The sequence below is a fragment of the Cystoisospora suis genome, assembly GCF_002600585.1.
Source record: "Cystoisospora suis strain Wien I chromosome Unknown contig_5711, whole genome shotgun sequence".
Taxonomy (NCBI): Eukaryota; Apicomplexa; class Conoidasida; order Eucoccidiorida; family Sarcocystidae; genus Cystoisospora; species Cystoisospora suis.
The window spans coordinates 8,240-22,471 of NW_027158501.1; the positions used below are offsets into that span (position 1 = coordinate 8,240).

Here is a 14,232-nt window from a genome sequence, read left to right on the forward strand (position 1 = left end):
CTAATTCCGGCTCTCCGACGTGCTGGTTCCTGAGAAGGCAGCACGCCCGTAGACGGATCGATAAAAGGGTACCTGGGCCTACTATCCCATCAACGAGGAAGCCCGCTATTGAGAAAGGTTGAAAGTCACCACTCGCAACTGGTCACACGCGTTGCAAGCCATGGACTTAAAGGAAAAGGTAATACTTCACCTCCAACCAGAACTGTATACTGGTAAACAGGAGACAAGAGAAGCAGTTCAACCACAGCTGTCAGTACGTGTGTCAGTCGTAGCAGGGGCCACCGCAGCCTGTGACAAAAAAGAAGTCAGCTAGCTAGACGACGTCACTCCAGGCATCATACTATGGGTTGACTATACAGCAGGATGAGAAGGTCCCCGAACGCCGCTTAATGGCAAAATAGTGCCGTCGTTGGTGGGCAGCAAGCGCGCAGGCCGTATCTGCCACACAGTCGTCTTCCCTGCCAAAACATGCTTCGCCTCTGAACCTCCTGCGTCCCTTTACGCAGCTGACTGATGCTAACAAAGCATAATCCCCCACCATTGAGGTCGGCCTCGTCGAAGTGCACAGCGGTGTCGTCATCTTCATCGTCAGAGTCGTTGTCACCCTCAGCCGGCGCCGGTTCGATCGCCTGCTTTTCAGTCATGCCCGCACTGCTCCTTGCGTTCGCACGGTCGACGAAGTTCTCCACTACTTGCTCGTCGTCGATCTCCTTCTGAGTCAAAACTCCTTCGGGGGCCTTCTGTGCTTCATCTCCAATGTTCTGGACCTCATCGATGAGGTGTTCTGGGGACGGCTCATCAAGCATTTTCGCCGCATCGCGGCCTTTGAGTACATCGGGCACCTTTCCATACTTTGGGGCCCACTCATCATCGCCAGAGTCTTCTTCTTCCTTGACTTTCTGGAACATTTGTCTGATTCTAGAGACATTCTCACGATCAGGAAGTTGCTGGTAACGCTGCGAGAGTTTGAAAACAGAGTTCCTGGCATCCGCGCGCGGTCCGGCCCGTGGGGAAGCGACGAAGTGTATGGCATTCTGGTCTATGTGTACTCTCTGGTTCCGTAACACGCTCAGGAGCTCGTTCTTCCCAGAGTTCTCTTTGGCACTTTTCAGCTGCTTAATCTTTTTGATCGTCTGCTCTTTCTTACCCTCCTGCGGGCCAGTGAACATCTCGTTGAAAGTCATTAGACCCAAGGCCTTGTCCTGTTCCATCTTGCTGGCGCAGCCACGCGAATACAAGGGCCAAAAAAGAACGAAGAACACTCGAACGGACGAAGAGGTGTGACGAGGACAAAACACGGTAGCACAGTTCCGCGTCCACTGGTCTCGCACTTCCTGCTTTAGCCCGCACCAGAGTGTCAGGTGCGGCTGTGAGGCTGTCGTCGTACTGAGAGGAAACAGCAACCTGCTGTTAGATCCAAGACTGCTAAAGCTCTTCTACGAGAGACAAGCCTAGATTCCAATACGAAAGCGGGAAACGACACCGCAGAGAGAGGCAAGGCATGGAGGGTACGTGTACGCTCGAGGCTTTCGGGGCACAAGAGGGCGGTAGTGAAGGAAGAAACCAACCATGGGAGCCGAGCATGAGTCAAGCGTGGCGGTGCAGGTGCTGGCTGTAATCACAATGTGGTGACGTCCGCCGTCCCTCTGGCCTCCGACCACAGGAGTCAAGCGAAAATTTGCACCTGCCTCACAATAGACGCAAAATTTGACTCCGGTCACATGTGTGAATCAGAAGCATGTTTTCAGTGAACGGCTCCGCTGTGCAGACCACAGCAGCAGAAGCCGCGCCTGGCCGGCTGTACTGAGGAGCAAACCGGAAGGCGAACTACTCCGCTGGGAAGCCCCAGTCTAACTAGGAACACTGGAAGATGAGCCCTTTGAGCCCCGAATCACGAATTTCACTTCCGACGTCCTACTCGCGAAGATACCAGCAGCACGGCGATGTGGGCCGGCTGGGAACATCGGATCATACCGCCGCCGCAACTTACGGCTTGCGAAGTGGCACAGAATGGACAAAAGTCACAACGTCCACGCGAACGCATGGGCACTCCGGAAACAAGGAAATCTACGGGTAAGTAAACTCTGGACGCGTACGCTCCAGGCGTACCTGAGCATCTGCGCTCGATCAGCTGTCACCCAGCCCCCCAATGATACGCGGGCGCCCCGGTTCCAGGGCGGAGTTCCCTCCCCGATACTTGATCACCTCTCTCTCCTTCCCCCCGCGTCCACGACCCGAAGGACAACCTTGTCCAAGATTTCGCTGGTTGCCCGTCACTGCCAACCACCCAGCGCAGCAACAGAATTCTACCTTCGCATGTCCGGGGTGCGAAGTCGCACTTCACAGTGTTGACGCGTGTTCGAAGATTCGCCTCCTGCACGTCGAGCTTGCATTTTCGAAAAGAGCAAGCCCCGACAAGTGGCCCGGCGCGACACTTGTGTCGCCATCACACGGAGTGCTGCCGCCGAGGCTTTATTTATACTAGTACCACGGAAGCACGTCAAGTGCACGGACAGGCAATCTACACCGTCAGACGGTAATCAAAGAAGGAAAACGCTATCAAACGGTGTGTCCGTCCTAGTCACGTGTCCGAAGGGCCAGAAGGAAAGAGCACGCCCTCGCTCTCGGCAACCGAGTCTCCTTCCATTTTGTTTGTCCGTACTTCGGCGAGCCCCGCCGTCCTTGCTGTGCGGCCGAATCACGTTGGAGAGATAGATGGGTCGAAGCGGTCACCGTCACAGCCGAACGTGCCCTTCTCCGGCTACCCGTAGTCGGTGATTGCCTGATTGCCTGCATGCTGATTTCTGTCAATCTGCAGGTTACCGCAAAACGAAGCAATATAATCGAAGAGAGCTTCTTCTAGCCGTGCTCAGACGTTGGTAGTCACACCGAAGACGGATGCTATGCTCTGTGCTGTGCGAAACATTACTCCTACTCTGGTTATCAAAGGTATGCCCCTTTGCTAGCAGGCGGGTTACCCGATTCCTTCTTGTACTGACACTGTCCGCCGCTATTGAGCGCCTGCAGAAGTTGCCGCGTTTTCAAGTTGCCTTCTACGGACTGCGGGATTCACTGCGTTGCTTCTAAATTGTTACCCTCTGCAGTGCCGAGCTCTGCTGGTCTCCGGTAGTTTCCGGCTTCCGTTTCGCCAATTCACGCCTGGTGGATTGTCGGACATCTTTCTGTATCCTCTCCCGGTGCTACTTGTTGCCACGGTTGCTATTAGGCCTTCTTACGCGTTTGATGAATTCCTCGTGCGCCATTACTGTTACCGCTTCCCCGGACATGTTCAAAGCATACTGCTCGCGTTCTAGTGCAAGAGAGCGAATCCGCCATCAGCGGCTTGATAGCGGTATCAGCCGACGCTGGGGAGTCGTACTTGCCTCTCTCTTTCCCGATGAAACATTGAATCCTTTCACAGACACCTGCTGCAGTTTTCTCTGTCGGAGTGAGCGCAGCTCTCATAAACTTTGCGGTCCCCTTCCAACCTGGCCATCCGGAGAAGCAGCTCAAGTGCAGTACGGTATGCTTGGCCTGTTCTTTTGAAATCGACCAGGCTATTCCGAGGAAGGTACTTAACAAGAAAGCCATGTTCCTTTGTACGCTGTTGACCTATACTCTCTCACATAGGACGACAGCAACTGTGCCCTGGTCTAGTAGCCGATACGTCAGCGAGTTCCGCCAACCTTCGAATGTGTCGCCGCCAGCGTGACCGGGAAAGTTATGTTCCCCCTCTCCTGGGAAACCGGTGAACTCGGAAGCAACCAGAGGATCAGGGCAACTCTCGTCTCAACAACAGTGGGCCTTTCAGAGCGCGTTCAGCTCGAGTAGTCGGTCGGGGACGGGCGCCACGGTGTACTTTTTTGTGGCGAAGCAGCAAGACAAGCGTACTTTGCTCTTCCTTGCCTCGTCCCGGCAAGCAGAGAAAAACTCACAAACGGTGATCCCTCCGTCTGACTTGCATGATTACTCGGTTTCTCCTCTCCCCGGTGTCGGTCACGTACATACAAGATTGTGCGCTTGCCTATGCAGGCCTCGGAAGCTCCGGTCGAGACAGTATCCCTTATTCAAACTTCACGGCTAGACAGATACAGCCAATCATGCCGCTGGAAGCATGACGCGCATCGCTTGCCTTGCACAATCAGCCATCGATACGCGGTCTAAAAAGTCCCCGCTAAGTGCTCCTGTTCCCGTTTGGTTCGGCGCGTTCTTTATATCTTCCTGTTCAGTCTTCATAAATATCTTGCTGACGCCTACAACCGCAGCTAACCAGAAAGCACTCTTAACTGCATGATGCCTTGAAAAGTATTCTGCCATGTGTCGTTAGCACGGAATGCTTTCCTCCATTCATATATATACATACGCGTATCAGGCAGATAAGCTGATACCTTAATAGGCGCTCTGTGAAGAAGTCCAAAGTGAAAGGCATCACTGTTGCTCGGCACAGCCGATGAGATACACGTAGTGTTGGAAACTGCGAATGCGCGGAGGTCTTGAGAGGGGCTTGGCTGCAGTGAACTAAAAGACTAATGAGAACGCTTGTTCGAGTAGATCGACGAGGCGCGACACCATCGGCCTCAAGCCACCCCGCTTATCGGGTGTTCAGACACCCTTGAGGCCTAAAACACACGGGACTACAGACATAAACGCACAATGAAATGTATGGATACAGGCACGATATGAACCACACGAACAAAACGGGAGCACGCACACAACGAAGAGAACAGCGCGTTTCCCTAAGATCAGGCTCGTCGTAGTAGAATGAAAGAATCACAGACACAGTCGCCACCCTATGGAAGATGATCCTCTACAACAAAACGCCATTCAACTGCATACAACCACACTGCTTGATAAGGCTATACGGACACGTAAGGATCAGCCAGAAAAGCCAGGAGAAGCCCCTCGATGCGTTCTACTCTGGCACCGAGTCTCGGCTGAAGTCACAGTCAACATGATACCGACCTGCCTCCGCCTCGAGGACGTACGACATGCGGGTACGCGTCTTGCCTTGCTCTGCCCTACTGCATGACAGGTGGAAGATAAGGATGCGCCCATACGCCTTCTCATATGCGCCATACCCTCACTTCCTCTGTATTATTGCGACCATCAATCGCCACATCGGGACACCCACCCACGGCACCCGTCTTAAAATAGGAAAAATACAAAAGAAAAAATTCAAGAGGTGTTTACCTTTCATCTGGTAACTAAGCAATGAGGCAGTTGGGTATCGAGATGTATGTACAGAGAAAAAGTTAAACCAGAGAGACCATACGCTTACTGAGAAGTTTACGGACCCTTTCGTACTCTCTAAAAAGAATGGCCTCGCTCGCTTCTGAAGTCCCCCATACAACAAGAACCAGCGCTATGTCAACAGATAAACTCGCTGTGCCCCCCCCTCCCTTCCCTGCAAGGAAGTCTCCTCCCACCACCTTTGAGCTTGCCTCACTTTGATCCTCTCCTGCTCTTCTTTCCGCCTCTCCTGCCACAGATCTTTTCAAGCAAGCGCTCTCAGCGAAATTTCCTTTTTTTCCTTTTTCTCCTTGCCTCTTATCACGATCCGGAGAGCGGCAACTGCTCGGCCGTAAACTACCTGAATTTTCCTGTGCTGATCTTCCTCTGCAGCAGCTTAGACAAGATACATGAAGATCGTCATCCTGGGCTACAAGATCTCCATCAGTAGACAGGACAAAGAAAGGTCCTATAGCTGCCTTATCCTTCTCAGATGCCACCAACATGACTGGCCACTCTTCTTCCCCTCCTTGTTCTCGCAGACTGTCACATAAACATACCCCGGAGCTCCATCGCATTCTTCTTTCTCTTTGCAGTCTTTCCTGTTTCTTCTCTTCTCTGTTTCTGCTTTCACCAGCGACCCCACTTTGTCGTCCACGAGACGATTCAGCTTGAAAACCTTCCTCTCTCCTTTCATTTTTAGCACCACTCACTGTTGACCGTTGGTGACCAAACATAGGCTCATCACGACTTTTCCCGTTTCTTAGCGTGACAGCTTCCTCTTCCTGACCTCTTCGTCCCTGTCTCTTGGCTCGTTCTTCAATGTCCTTGCTTCGTGAGTGCACCGGACACAGGCTAGGAGGACAAAGAAGAAACGAAGGAGACAGATCTGCCAAAGCATACGCAAATTCGTCATACAGAGACGCAAACACCGCGGCGACAGTTTGCTCTCCGTCGTGCTGTGACTCCACCAACCCTTCGTCTTCTTCCTCTTCCTCTAAAGAGCCTCCCGGCCTTGTTCCGCTCGACTGATGATCGCCCTCTACGCTGCGTTTCGCGTGGGAGTTTGTCTCCCTTGTCTTCTCTGCCGTGTGAATATTTACTCTTGGAGTGTGTGTCTCCAATTGTACTTCTCTCGTCCTTCGTATGTTGAGAACTTCCGTGTCCTTTCCCTTCACCTCGACAAAGTTCAGAAAAAACGGGCTCTCGTATTCCCGAGGTACGATGTGATCTCGGGATGCGTAAGGGCTTCAGGACAAAGGGGAGCCGATGAGAAGGCGGGATGGCAGCCGCTATAATGCCTCCGTCGTACAATGAAGCCACAAAGATATTTCTGAGCTGTTTACAAGCGCAGCCTTCTCTTCTCCTACAGAGTGCACTCAAAGCTCTTCTGTCTCTTTCCCCCGATTGCCCCTTGCACGCGCCGCCCTTACACGTACAGAAGATCACCTCCCCCTTCGACAGCTGTTCTGCCTCCACGTGTTCTCCCGAACACGTCCCCCGCGTCTCCGTTATGTTCTCCCCGTCTTCCGAGAGCCTCCTTTCTACTCCGCTGCCCGCAGAGCTCTGAGTCCAAATGCCTGCACAGGAACTCACAGCCTCCGGCTCCGCCAGAAGTGACGTCGTCCCTTGCGAGGAATTACTCGGAGGCTGCCGTGACCACATCCCCTGCTGATGACAGCAGCACTCAGCATGGAGACACGAAAAGAGAAGCTCCTGAAGGACGGAAATTCGCAGCATTTCCCGTGGGCGCAAGAAAGTGCGGGAGTTCCAGATCACTTGTGAGCGCGGCCCTGGAAAACGAATCTGCGTGGGTTTCTACGCTCCGTTTCTGTGCCACAAGGGCCTGTTGCTGCTAAACTGTTTGCTGGCTTCTCCTGCCGCCAACTGAGACAGGCCACTGTACTAAAATGCTAACATGCCCGGGCAAAGAAGCAAGAGACCTTGAAAGACAAAGCGACGTCATCGAACGTTCCCACGCCACCAGATAGCGACACTTCCGGATGGCACCTGGTTGCTCGGGGCCGGGACAGGTCGAAGAGCTCTATCAAGCGCCTCGAACGAGCCCTCAGCTCCAAAAAACGGAGACCCCAAAAGAGGACACCACGGGACTGGAAAGCGAGTCGAAGACTGGGAAGTTTCTCATTGCAAGTTTACCTAAGGCCGTGGGCCGTCTCTGTTTGCTATGGGAAGGGACCCATTGCAGCACAATCTCTTGGGCTGCTCCACATGAAGGCAACCCACCCACACAAGGAGGACAATAACGTAACACCCTGCCTGCTGACGTGCTTCAAGCCTACACACATTTTCAACGTGGTACAACACAGATTCAGACGTGAGGAGTTGCCACGGGTGTCTCGACCGCTTCTGCGGAGAGGAACCTAGCTCCCTAGAAAGCGGCTTCACGCAAGTGTACAACGAGGAACCGCACCAGGTACCCCGCGTTGAGACTCACTAGAAGTTAATCCTCGACCGACAGAAAGACTGCGTTGCCAGTGTGCATCTTTCGTTGATGCTTTATCCGAGCAACCTGCGCGGCTGCGGGCATGCGTTCGTCGCATGCTCTGCACTGTTAGCCACGATGTCGTCTCACCGACGCAACACTGCCCTGGCGTCTGCCTTTCGCCGTCTACTTTTTTCTTGCGCCTCCACGGTGAGTTCCCTCACCTCGTTACCCAAGTGGGACAGTTTTCAGGTGACCGTGCGTCCCACTTTCCCCGCGCGGATATTGATAAGTGAAATGAGTAAAACGACTCGGCATCCCTCCGGTATTCGGCCGTCCGTAAGTCCCTGACGGCCCCGTCGGCGTCCGCCAACGTCCTCACGTGGCGACCCCTGAAAAGCATGTTGGCTTCGTCAGGTCTGTTCGCTTTCGTCGGACGCTTGATTCTGCCGGCAGCTGCTTCTGTGTAGCATCAATTTCCACAAGCCTGACTTTAGGACTTTAGCCTCAGGGCTTTACTTTATGAATCGACCGGCCGACCCTCTGCTGGTGTAAAGGCCGGCTTGTTTGGAAGCCAGCCGGGCCTGCACACGGGTGTGTGGTCCTTGACTACGGTTCCAGTCGAATAACACTACTTCCAGCGCCCCGGCTCCCCCGGAGTGCGGTCAGCACAGCGATGCAGACCGTAGTCTGCTTCGAGTGTGCGGTAGGCTATGCTGCTTCGGGCAGAACCGGTACATCATGGCACCCGGAGTGGGCATCTGGACGGAGTATAATGAGAAAGGTCAGTACTAGAGCGAGCTAGGTTGTTTCGCTGACTGCCCTCCCAAACCACGATGTCCCAGACAGCACGGTTGGCTTCCCTCATGCGCTGCTCCCCGCGGCCCCGCCAACAGAGAGGGGAGCGAGACTGCTGCTCCCTGGCGATTTCCGGCGCTGTCCCTCGAATAGGGCAGCGCCGCGTGCAGCAGGCTCCTTCAGAGACTGCAAGCGAGGCACGCTTGTACTAGGAACACATGACCACCGGGTGACCCCCTCCGTCAGTAAACTGGATCATGGGAGTCGAAGCTACGAATTCAGTTGCCAGGACGTCGACTACAGAACCGCCGACTACAGGCCACAGCCGGAGACGCTTCAAAGGGACCCACGCGAAGGTGTAGCCCGCTGTTAGGACGAGGGAGTCCCGCTGGTGACACAGTCAGGGAAGCGATGGCGTAGGTACCGTCTACATTCTCACATGTGAAGGGAGAATACAGAGAGGCTTCGGAAAGGGGGGAACAGGACGCGCCTGTCTCTTCGTCACTTGTACACGACGACTACGTATACGCTTGGCCTGCACAAGGTTTCTCACCAGCCAGTTCGCCTAGGGCCTGTCGGCTTCCAAGCAAAGCCGGCTGAGCCGACTGCCGGGGTCGCGGAAACGGTTGCCACAGGTATCCGTCCCTGACTCCGCATCGAAAGCTTGAAAGCATACCGTACTATTTTAGCAAGAAGACCCATTCTCATACAAGACGAGAGAACAGGAGAAGAACCCAACCGACAAGGGAGGAGGTGGAAAGCCGAAGCTGAATATCGAAGACCACCTTGAAGGACACACCAAGAAACCGAGAAGAAAATCATGGAATGGCGACAAAACCCTGACTCGATAGACGATCCAGTCTGACAGAAAACGGGCAGAGAGAGAACAAGCATGGACCAAACGAAAAACTAGAGGAGGAAGTGTTTACTCGCGTGGGCCGAAAGAGCTTTTCCCAGTGCCGAATCCGGCAGAAGAACTTCTGAGAGCACGATCAGACTGGAGTTGGAACCAGGTTACAGCAGAGGACGAAGACAGAGTAAAGCTCGGAGACCGGTGCAAGCGAAATCAGAAGCCACACGTGAGAAAACTTCTTTCGAACTCACCTTCGATGAAAGCAAGCAAGAGAAGGGTCGGCCGGTGCACAGTTGCGAGACTAAAGAATATAGAAGTCATGAGTGAGTCTAGGCCCAGCAAAGACCAAGATGACCGACGAGAGGAATCTAGAAGGACCAGAATGAAAGGTGAGAAGAACCGGATATTCGTCCTGCAAACACGCTGTCCTCTGGTACGATCGAGTCGTTCAAACTCCACGAAGGGCCAGTGTTTAGTGAAGCGTCCCCACCGTTCCTTCTCTCCGCGGAGACTTGGCGAGCCGAGAATCCGTCCTCTCCAGCATGTCGCCAGTCACGCCAGTGTTTTTCCGAGCGGTCCTCGGTGGCACGGTCCAAGGCGGATGCTACCACGGTTCTTTTCTGTCTTATATGCTAGCGCGTCCCTCTCCTTTTTTGTCGACACACTGGAAACGTTTACGGCAGCCGTGCAGAGCGTCAGCGTTTAACATGGGAATCCTGTGAAATACAGTGGCAGCCGCTCTCCCCTCCATCTTTACCTCCGGTCACCCTCGGTGCACTGTGCTAGTCCGAGGTGCGACTATCCCTCCGAAAACGCAAAGAACCATACTATAGGTGTCTGCCCGATTCTCTGGAGCACCTCTGGATATTACTGACTTCTGCGTCCCGAATCCCTCTAGGGAAAAAATGGTGTACGCGGTCTTCTTCAGTCAGCTTCCTGTACTGGTCGAAATGAGTCAGATGAGAAGGTGGGACAGAGTGGACGGGTCGAAGAACTGCCTTCGCCTTTTGCTGACCGAAAGTCGCCTAGTCGTTCTTTTCCTCAGATGGTCGACGCACCCTGTTCAGATCTCCAGGGAAGGCTACTGCATCGGTTCGGCCGAGAGAGTGGCCTTTCGAACAGGTGTACAGCTGGACCTGGAGCAACCAGGACTGAAAAAGGCAAGGTACAGATACCCCAGCTTGTCAGTGCTGCCACATATTGGTGACGCCAGTTTGTAGAAACTCTTGCTCCTGACGTATCAACGCGGAGCCGGTGCACAGCATGCTAGCGTACTGCCCAGACGCAGCACGGCACTCTTACAAGACGGACGAACATGCAGCGAGCGCACGCGCGTTGTCAGATGGCTACATCTGCCGGGAGAGGTAGCCTAATGATTTCTTCTGAGTCTCACTGGACTAAGCTCTAAAGAGCGCTTCCGACGATGTGTACTCGCTCTTTCAAGGCAGCCAGATATTTCTGTGCGGACTCCGCTGCTACTCTTTTGATTGCTTTGCCTGAAATGGAAGAGAAAACTCCTATACAGTTTTCCGAAGTCGCACGCGCATCGGAGGCATCACCCAGGACACGGTGAATCTTCGGCTGCTTTGAAAAAGAAGAGTCGAAGCCGACATGAACCCGTAGAGAAACAAAAGACCACACTTTGACACACTGGAACTCTCTCACGCACTGAGGATGCAAACATTCTCAAATATCAGTACGAGCATCAGTCCAAAGACAAAAAGGCTTCGGATGGTAACTCGCAAGCTTTTATTCGGAGCCACTCTAGTGAGGTTTCTCATCCACAAGGGGCCATACGATGTGTTACATGGTTGCCGGTAACTGAGTGTGGTAGCACTCAACACACCCGGACAGAGGGGGTCTGCTCACCTTTGATGGATCCGACATGTAAACAGTCTCCGAAAAAGCCGCCAATCTCCAAAACACAAAAAACCGACAGTGTCGTTTTTGCCGTGGTCACACATGTACGCTTATATGCACGGTATGATGGCGGCACCCGTGTATCGGGTTCGAAAGCACTACGAAACTTGTCGACTACTGCATGCCATTTGAGAATCCTCCCCCTATGGATATATTGGAAAAATTTCTGTTACTTCCTTGAGTTCCCAATTAACGTCGACGACGACCTTCTGCTGTTTGAGGGCGACACTACTCACCACATCACAGCAGACTTGACTTTGGAGTGCATGGAAGCTCACGGGAAAAAAACAGGAAAGTATACCTGCCAGGAGACCGTACCGAAAAATCTACATATATCCGCCAACATTCGAGTGCACTGACACAAGAAGCGGGGACGGCTGTGAACAAAGCCTCCGAGACGCAGCCATGGGCACGAGGCTGCCGGATAGAAATACCTCCACAGTATGGTATCAGTCGGGATTCCACGGCCGAAAGGTGTCCCAGCCGTCGGCCCGCTTAATGGATTTGTAGTACATGCCTAGGCTCCTTTACTAGGAGTGTAGGCCTGACCCCTGGTGAAGGCGAGCCCCTTCCCCCCCCCTCTTTGATCGAAGCCCGTCAAAGATATCTCCTCGCTTTCGTGGTGTGAACAACTCCTCTACATACTGGCAGAAGCTGGAGCCTGCGCATGTGACAGGCTACTTCTGGCATGCCAAAACATATCCAAGTGACTCAAGTAAGGAATGTGCTGTACGGCTGTCGGTGAATACACAGATTCTACACGGGAAACTGCATACGCTAACGCATACACTGGAAGAAACGCGCGCACGTAAATGAACGGTGAAAGACACCCCTGCTGCTGAGGAGAAACGACACACGCCTTTGGAAAGCTATCGTGAAGAACGCAGGCCATACAAGAGACCAACGGAAAGGCCTGCTGTCGAGGGCAGGCCCTGGGCCAACATGCGCATGAAAGAATTCTTTATGACAGCGATGTCCTCATGGTCGAACTTCCCATCTCCATTCATATCCAACGGCTTCTTGATATCTTGCTCAACCTGCTTCCAGTTCACCTTGATGTATCCGTAGTGGTTCAGAGTCTGCGGACAAGACACGACGAAAAAAATCGACGCAGAGGAATCTGAGAACTGGATTGTTTTCTCCGGAGTGCAGTTTCACACGTTGAGATGATGTAGCCCGGAGAGCAGAGCTCCCGTGCAAGGAAACCAAATCAAACACAACTAGCACCCAGGAGGGGGCGCACATACCAGTCACAGAAACCGATGTTCAGATACCGCAGCCCCCACGACAATAAACCCACCACGTTGCATACACGTCGATGAAACCATGATCTACTGCACGGAAAAGACACATCACAGACAACTGCGCTATCTCCAGCAGAACAATATTGATATGTCCTTTACTACGCGTAATCCAGCTCCTGGACGCTGCTAGCCCCAACATCGAGAAGGTCGCTATGCAGCAGCTCGTAGCCTCGAGTCCTGATGCGGAAGAGCAAAGGAAACGCTACCCCGCGGCGGGTGCGTTGAAGGAACAGCTACAGTACAAACATGCGAGCAAGACGGCTCTTGTCAAGGAAAAAGGAGATGGCGGGTGAGGCATAGCAGTACACTTGGGTCGCGCAACTCTCTAAGTACGCCGTCAATTGGCACTGTCTTCTCTATACTTCGTCGCACCCATCAGCCCTACTCACGGACGACAACAGTTCTCAGTTCTCGGGAAGTTAACTCGGTCCAGGACCCTCATGCAACAACCTTGCGAACTCATTCTCCGTATAGAACCCCCGTGCATCACGGACAAGAAACAATGTCTTGCCCAGACACGAGGCTGCTAAAACACCACTACACCGGACAGCACCTGGAGGGATATGAACCCGATTCCACAAAGGAGAGCTCCTAACTTGAGCGCACGGTTCAGAGCGTAGCCCGCGCAGTAACCGAAGATAAGCCCCGTGCCAATCTCGTCGGTGTAGAGAAAACTCGAGCCAAGGTACCGGTTATTGATATCCATCCAATCAGTCAAGCTAGTAGCTCCGCGGCAGGCCACAGCATAAGCCGAGATATTCGACGAAAGGCGATTCAAAAAGGATTCGTTCGGCCCGGCATTTGCCGCATTCGAGACTGCCGAAGACTGCTGGGCTTTCACTGTAGGGAGTGTCCCCTCGTCCTTCACAGGACAGCTGGCACTGCTCGACGAATCCATTGTCTGAGTGAGCTGTTGAGAAAAGAGAACAGGGTACCGCGGAACTCTAAACCAAACCGACGGCAGTAAAGTCCGAAGAAGCTAACCTGCTGTCGGAAGGGGAGACAGACGCGGGAGAGACGAACACAAAGGGAAAGAGATTATTAGTTCAAAAAGAAGCCCTTTCTCAATGACAGTTGTCTCGTTGGAAAAAACAGCAAATCTTCCCAGCTTTTTTCTGCGATGACAAATAGATCGAGGCTTCTCGGCTTATCTGAAGCCAAACAAATCAGTGATTTCTTGACGCCGTTTCGCATGCGCGACCTCTCGTACTTCGGCCGCGCAAAAATGCGAGCTAACAGACACCTCAACTGCCTTGACCATACAGGGTTCAGCGTCTCTTGCGTCGTTGCGAGCTTCGAGCTGCCGGTTGTAAAACCTTTGTGGCTCGAAAACCTAGCGAGAAAGGAAAGCCGATGGAGGCTTGCTGTAGGAAGCCGGCCGGCACCCGGTCGGGCAGCTGTGCGTGTGAGTACGTTGTGGCTCTACCGCGCAAGCTTTGTCTGTGTAGTGTTAGTTGAACAAGTCTGCGTCCGGTGCCCATCAGTGGCTGTCCCAGTGTACCCCTATGACAGTGGTCGCGGTGTTTCCCCGAAGCAAGCAGTTGTATCCACATGTGTGGCCGTGCAGTACGGTCCGGCGTGGTAGGGTTTGCAAAGGTTGCCGCAAGAACTTAACTCGATCCAGCCTGTTCATGAAAGGCACGACACGCTTACTGTACGGAACGAGACGCGCCGTAGTCGGCTCA

The 14,232-nt window shown here is 53.3% G+C and overlaps 4 protein-coding genes across 4 annotated transcripts in view; 2 read left to right on the plus strand and 2 right to left on the minus strand.

Annotated features, from left to right (window-relative positions):
* Positions 1-2,951, minus strand: part of CSUI_009518 (uncharacterized protein) — a gene marked incomplete at its 3' end in the record, with an annotated part of 11,190 nt that extends 8,239 nt beyond the window's left edge. The window contains exon 1 of the mRNA XM_068069633.1: positions 539-2,951. The remainder of the gene's footprint in view (positions 1-538) is intronic.
* Positions 2,952-4,558: 1,607 nt separating this feature from the next.
* CSUI_009519 (transmembrane surface antigen tsa1) lies at positions 4,559-13,694 on the minus strand. Its single transcript, XM_068069634.1, has 4 exons — positions 13,101-13,694; positions 9,575-12,322; positions 7,685-9,331; positions 4,559-6,900 (listed from the first exon to the last, which is right to left on the minus strand). Exon 4 carries the CDS (start codon positions 6,892-6,894, stop codon positions 6,142-6,144), a length of 753 nt encoding a protein of 250 aa, XP_067918389.1. The 5' UTR covers positions 6,895-6,900; positions 7,685-9,331; positions 9,575-12,322; positions 13,101-13,694; the 3' UTR covers positions 4,559-6,141.
* Positions 7,862-10,359, plus strand: CSUI_009520 (uncharacterized protein). The gene has a single exon (XM_068069635.1). The coding sequence runs from the start codon at positions 9,580-9,582 to the stop codon at positions 10,027-10,029; it is 450 nt and encodes a 149-aa protein (XP_067918390.1). The 5' UTR covers positions 7,862-9,579; the 3' UTR covers positions 10,030-10,359.
* A 119-nt stretch (positions 13,695-13,813) lies between the features above and the next one.
* Positions 13,814-14,203, plus strand: CSUI_009521 (uncharacterized protein; the record flags this gene model as incomplete). The annotated part of the gene is made up of 1 exon (XM_068069636.1): positions 13,814-14,203. A coding segment is annotated over one exon (318 nt), but the record flags the coding sequence as incomplete, so codon positions are not given.
* Positions 14,204-14,232: the final 29 nt, after the last annotated feature.

Coding starts and splice junctions, on each gene's coding strand:
- CSUI_009519 (XM_068069634.1), bottom strand. CDS start 6,894: ATGTGGTCACGGCAGCCTCCGAGTAATTCCTCGCAAGGGACGACGTCA.
- CSUI_009520 (XM_068069635.1), top strand. CDS start 9,580: ATGAAAGCAAGCAAGAGAAGGGTCGGCCGGTGCACAGTTGCGAGACTA.